Source organism: Laccaria bicolor, genomic scaffold, assembly GCF_000143565.1.
Source record: "Laccaria bicolor S238N-H82 LACBIscaffold_7 genomic scaffold, whole genome shotgun sequence".
Classification (NCBI taxonomy): domain Eukaryota; kingdom Fungi; phylum Basidiomycota; class Agaricomycetes; order Agaricales; family Hydnangiaceae; genus Laccaria; species Laccaria bicolor.
The window spans coordinates 1,117,783-1,124,035 of record NW_001889878.1 but is presented as its reverse complement, the minus strand read 5'-3'; the positions used below and the strand labels follow the sequence as shown (position 1 = coordinate 1,124,035).

The 6,253-nt window shown below is 44.8% G+C and overlaps 2 protein-coding genes across 2 annotated transcripts; both read right to left on the bottom strand.

The window, feature by feature from the left end:
- Positions 1–752: 752 nt before the first annotated feature.
- Positions 753–2,114, bottom strand: LACBIDRAFT_325429 (uncharacterized protein; the record flags this gene model as incomplete). Its single annotated transcript, XM_001878827.1, has 6 exons — positions 753–988; positions 1,083–1,269; positions 1,333–1,416; positions 1,476–1,613; positions 1,669–1,911; positions 1,974–2,114. The coding sequence occupies 6 exons, from the start codon at positions 2,112–2,114 to the stop codon at positions 753–755; spliced, it is 1,029 nt and encodes a 342-aa protein (XP_001878862.1).
- Positions 2,115–2,666: 552 nt separating this feature from the next.
- On the bottom strand, positions 2,667–4,767 carry LACBIDRAFT_317308 (uncharacterized protein; the record flags this gene model as incomplete). Its single annotated transcript, XM_001878826.1, has 8 exons — positions 2,667–3,067; positions 3,125–3,320; positions 3,376–3,449; positions 3,535–3,582; positions 3,647–4,094; positions 4,156–4,341; positions 4,395–4,565; positions 4,621–4,767. The coding sequence occupies 8 exons, from the start codon at positions 4,765–4,767 to the stop codon at positions 2,667–2,669; spliced, it is 1,671 nt and encodes a 556-aa protein (XP_001878861.1).
- Between the last annotated feature and the right edge of the window lie 1,486 nt (positions 4,768–6,253).

Below are 6,253 nucleotides of genomic sequence, written 5' to 3'. Positions count from 1 at the left end.
AACCAGAGACAGACAGAGTAAAGCTCATTGATAATTGGGGACCTTGTAAAAATCTGCATGATGTGAGAGCATTTCTCGGAACTGTTGGGGTATGCCGGATGTTTATTGAAAACTTTGCAAAGAAAGCACAGCCTATCAATGACTTGGCAAGGAAAGGTGCTCCTTTTGAATGGGGGCCTGCTCAAGAAGAATCCATGGCAGAACTCAAGAAAAGTCTCAGAGAATGTCCTGCATTGGTGCCTTTAGATTATATTAATAATCCCAATCCAGTTGTACTAGCAGTAGACACCTCATGGAAGGCTGTTGGCTTTTACATCTTTCAAGATGACAAAGATACAGGAAAAAGAAACTATGCAAGGTTTGGTTCTATAACCTTGAATGACAGAGAAGCAAGAATGTCACAACCAAAGAGAGAATTATTTGGACTCATGAGAGCCCTTGAAGCTGCTTCATATTGGTTACTTGGTGTAAGACGTTTAATAGTGGAAACAGATGCAAAGTACCTTGCTGGAATGCTAACAAATCCTGGCATGGGACCAAATGCTACTGTAAATAGATGGATTGACAAAATCCTCATGTTCCACTTTACGTTGCAACATGTAAAAGGGAAGACCTTTGCAGCAGATGGACTTTCTAGAAGAGATTGGCAACCTGGAGATGAAGTGTTTTCAAATTCAGAAGAAAACATGGACGAACCAGTGGGCACTCTAGAAGTATTAGCAGACCCCTACTAAGTCCGTATAATTGCCTACTTAAGCGAGAAACGCCTCGATTTCCTCATAATCTTTGAGCAAGTCAGCAACAGTCTCATACTCAGCATTGACGACTTCAAAGAGTTTGAGCTCTAAGTCCATACGCTGAAGGACAGTAATGACGCGGTTTCGCAAGTCCAGCTCGGTAGTACGATAATAATCCAGCGTGGGTTCGCCAGGCATGGGTTTGTCGAGAACGGTGCGGGTGCGCTGACGTGATAAAGTCCTTGATGGAACTATCAAGTGACAAAGAGTGTCCTATGCACAGAATGATAAAAATATGACGTTAGCTTCGTGTTATTTCTATAAAAAAGAACTGAAAGGACGTACCGCGACGACGCTGAAGGTCGGCAAGGTCAGTGGCAGAAGAGGGATCAATCCGAGCCCGCTTGTTGCTGGACGACGCAACCTGACCATTCTCGATAGCGGTCGCCTTGAAGAAAATACGATTTTTAGTGTCCATGCCAGGGACAGACGCGTACGGAATACGCACAGTCTCTGCGCGTTTGAATGGGAACTAACAACGAATTTATGAGCATTTGCGTATTAAAAATCAAAAAGAACGCATCGCGTGGCTTACCTTGCTTGCGGCACGCTTTTTGCCCTTATCCTTGGTAGCGACCTTTGCTTCGACTTCCCCATTGAAGAGGTTATCGATTTTCATCTGCGCGAATGACCGAGTAAATGAATTAATAAGACCTATGAAAATTAAGAGATACGCACGGCGTCAGGACCTGAAGCGGCAGTAATGGGACCATCAGACGCACCCATTGTGACGTCGACATCGCCAATAATCTCGATCTCGTCGTCGTCCTTGTCGTCGATGACAGCCTTGGATTTCACGGCTTTACGAGGGCGAGGCTGAGCAAGAGAACGATTAAAAATAGAAAAACGAGATTAAAGAAAAATAACGGACCTTGGGTTTAACATCAGCGAGGGCTGCAGCGATATCAGCGGCGCCACGCTTCTGTGCGTTTCCTGCATCTCGGATGATCTGGACCTTCTTACAGAAGTCCCGACAGACATTGAAGCCTACAGGAGCGGTAACGGACTTGTCCAAGTCATTGAGACTATTGTACTCTTGGCGAACGATGAAGACAGGCTCCGATAAGTTGTGATCAGTGAAAATGGCGGGATCGCCACTGGTGACAAGAGTCCCCTAACAAGAAGCAAGACATACGAATTAAAATGACATTCACGTATATATTATAAGAAGCGTACGCAGAGTCCAGCGATGCTAGAAAGCATGCTGAGCAGAACAAGGGGCTGGAACGTCGGCTTCGAGTTGACATAAGTCTTAAACGCTTCGTTGATATTGTCGCGGATGACGAGAGTGGAAGCGAGAGGTACAGGAGGTGACATGTTAGGCTGGGTAAAAGCGTCGTGAATTGTGCTACAATACTCGACGATTTTTCTCGTCTTTTAAGTCGTTCCACTGTTCTACACCCCTGACTAGAGAATGAAGAATTTGACAAAGCGCTCATCAGGAGTTGAGCATCATTTCAGGAGGTATCATGTATGATAATCACATGTGCTATTAATAGAATTGTCGTCGCTTCAGACGCACTCTTCACGCTTGGCGGAACAACTGAGGACAGTTGATTTTGAAAGTAGGGGGGAGGATAGTGATCTATTATAACATATAATGTACCTTGTGAAATCAAGAGATAAATGTTTTGCGATTTTATAATTAAAAGAACGAACTTAGAAATTGGTTGAAAAAGTCTCTAAGTCAGTTTAGGCGACTTCAGTCTTCTTTCACACTAGTAGAAAAACAACAAGATACAAGCTTTTATTAGTCTACCTAACAAAAACTACAAGAAATACAAAGATAATACGATATTAAGAGGTTTTGTGTAAAGAATATTGTATAAAGTCCCAAAAAGATGCATAAGGAATATGAAAGCGCCTCGCTCACCCATCGTTGGCCGGGGCCTCGCTTTCATTGTCTTGATCGTCTTCGTCGTCCTCGTCAGAATCATCGGTAGGAGGACGACCAGGGCAGATCTTCTCAAACAGAACGGCCATCTCTGCCAGATTGTCGAGGGAGTCTTTGGCAGCCTCGCCATCGGAGGGATTGGCAAGATCGCCAAGATAGTTCATAAAGAAAGGAAAGTAGTGGTCGAGGTCCTCTTGAGTCTGAAAAATGGTTCCAACCAAGTTTTCACGGCCTTCGAGAACAGCGAGGTCAAAGAGCGCTCGAGCAGCGCGGCGCATGTTGGTATCCCGACGATACATGAGGGAGTCAAGGATCGCGTGTTGTGCGCGGATGTGCTGTTGATCGAATATAGCGTCTTGGACATGAGAAATAATGACTACAAACAGAAGCGAAGTCAGAAGAGAATTTTTTAAATAAAAACTCGAGAACTTACGTTCCGGAGCCAAGCGAACAGGGCGACGTCCCAAGATACCGCGGACTTCAGCACGACGAACAGGTTTCAAGCTGAATTCACAGCAGGTGAAATGCGCAGTAGTACAAGGCACACAGGGGTAACCCCAGCCTTGAAACTGACATTTCTCCTCCTTTCGGTTTTTGCCCATCGAGCATTGAACGCAAGGCTCGGGGATCTGAACAGAAGAGAACTTGAGTAAAATAAAAAGAAGATACAATAAAGTAACTCACGAATGGTTTGTTGAAAAGATGCTCCAAGTCGGTGGGGACGTTGAACGCCCCTATGAAACGCTCATGAGGAGGTACTGAATAAACAAAGACTTTCGTTAGCAACTAGAAATGAAAAGAAAAAAGAAAAGAAAGAAAAAAAAAAAAAAAAAAAAAACTTACAGAGCCTTTGCTTATCACGAGTTAGCTCGGGGTTAATGACCTCTGGCGCTATAAGAAAAAAGTTCGAAGTTAAAAAGTGAAGCGTGAATTATAAGAAAACATGAAGACGTACCGCTTTTACGGGGCCGTCCACGTTTACGAGGAGGAGGACTAGCAACGAACGACTTGTCCGATTGCTCATCCTCTCCTTCCTCACTGGGACTCCGTTTGCGTTTGCTGGCCTTAGATTTCGTGCTTGGAGCAAGCACGAGAGTGTTCTTCATTTTGGCAATAGCTTTTGCAGGGCGATCACGACGCGTGTGCATCTCCACCTTAGGAATGTTGAGGCGGGGGACTGCGAGGATCGAAGAGGCGTTGGCAGGCGGTGCTGGAAAAGATGCGATAGGCGGCAAGATACCAAGCGGCGGCGTAGGAGATAAAGAAATAGGAATTGGCGTGTCAGCAGAACCAGTTGCTGGAGTAGCAGAAGTACGAGAGTGGCCGGCAGCGGGAGGACTGTCCAGCAGCGAAGGCGTAAACTTCATGAGGCCTGGCGACGCGAGAACGCCTCTACGACGTTTCTAAAAAGAAGTAAAGAATAAATCAGAAAAAGAACGAAATACTTAGAATAAGAAAACTTACAAAGATGGGAGAGTCCTCTCGGTCAGACTCCTCGTCAACGGGCGATGGATGACGACTAGCGACAGGAGTAGATGAAGCTGGAAAAGGGTTTGCCCTGACAGGCGCATCACAGATTGCAGGGAGAACTTGAAGGAGTTCGTCATTACTCAACGGAGTCATGACGAAGTCCCCAGTAAGACAATCCACCTAGAAATAAAAAGTCAGATAGAGTAAAAAGATGAAGAAACAAGGACACGCACTGGGAGATAATAATCCTCGTCGCCTTCAGGCGCCTCGAGCATCCACTCATCCCAAGCGGAGTTGGCATGGTCGGTACTCAAAACGGCCCACGCGTTGTAAAGAGATTTACGCACGCGAAGGTCGCATTGAGTTTCTTGCACGCCGTCGTCAAGAGAACGGCAGTATCTCGACTAAGAAAACAAATGTTGAGTTAACAGGAAAAGAAAAAGATAAGAGACGACTTACCATGAGCGGATGGACAATAGCCAATAGATTGGCGATGTCTTCACCATCGCAAATCGCAAGTGCCTCCTCGTCGAACAGAGAGCGAGTGGAATGGTATGCAGCGCGAGTGTAGACAGAGCCGTCGAAGAGCACTTGCCAACTAGCCATGGCAAAGTGAGCAGAAAGCAGAGGGGAATGTGAGAAGAAGAAAGGGAACTTTAAGAAAGAAAGACGACCAAAAAGGGGCCCTCCTTTATAGCACGAGAAAAACAAAAAGGTTCCTGTGTTCCAGAGGAGCTCCGTGTCCGATTTGTTGCAGTTCCTGCGAATCATTGAGAATCCCAAAGTTTAAAAGAAAGTTTATTGGGCGCTTGTGTCTAAAAATAGATTTTCGGAGGCTTTTGACTTGACGTGAGTGAGATGCATACTATAACGAGGAAAACGTCGGTGTGGCGGACATTGACACCTTCAGGAAGTGTCAAAATATGTCAGTCGATCCTGGAAAATCTTGGCGATCCGTCGCTACAATATGAGAACGTGTGAACCACAAGACAAAGTCCAGAAAAAGACGTCCTCAGAAGGGAATCTTGCAATGACCGAGGACGGTCAGTATTATAGTGGGGGGGAGATGATACGGATGAAACCATTTCACCCGTATAAAATTCGATTTTAACGATTTTACCGATAAAGGTCGTCTCTAATAAATACACTACATACAATTGCAATGATACAAAGAGCCAATGCGCATACCCGGCGCAGTTGACTAAAAATGCAAATGCGTGGAATCTGAAAATAGGACAAAGGCTTTGGAACTGGCAGCAGTACGCGTCGTGACATTATACTTGGATCCCATCTAAGATTCACCTACCATGAAATAGAGCACGGAGAGGTTCTAGAGTAAACACCCAACGCAGGGAGAAGAATTGCATTACTACTCAAGGGTTTAGAAACACATAATGGATTTATTGTGAAAACTCGTGCTTATACAAGAAATACAGAAAAGACAACATAGACGCCTAAACGGCATGTCTGAAACATGGAAAGACTAAACTACACCTAGGTAGTAAATGTATGAAGACTTAGCGTGGCTCACGGCCATTCAGAAAGTCATGTACGGCAGTTCCCGCGTACGCATCAAAGACTGATGCGTCTGAACGTCACAAGTACAAACATGAGAAAAAGACACATTCTATTATATGAAATATAATAAGAACCCCCTGACAATTAAGAAAGACATTTGAAAACACCTTCGGAGTGTCTCCCGACCTCCGTAATGAAAAGACGAGCCAAGACAAGGCATTTTAATTAAAAACTCGGAAGCGACGGAAGGCCGAAGACTATTGGTAAACGCGTACGCATGCGCATCAACGCATCAGGAAACGTTAATCATTTTGTGATGTCATCTGTCAAACCGGTAAACCGGGCCATAGAAAGAAACACGCGAGATCATGCCAAGCTAAGAATAGCTACGTCGGCTAACTCCGCGTACGCATCAAACACTGATGCGTTTGAAAATGAAAGACGCGACACTACAAAATCTGTAGTGTTCACAGAGATAGACTACAAAATATACCACACGTTCATTAAATTTCATATTTGTAATTCGGACCGAAGTATCCCGCATTAAAACACATGTAAAACGAGATAGGGGTTC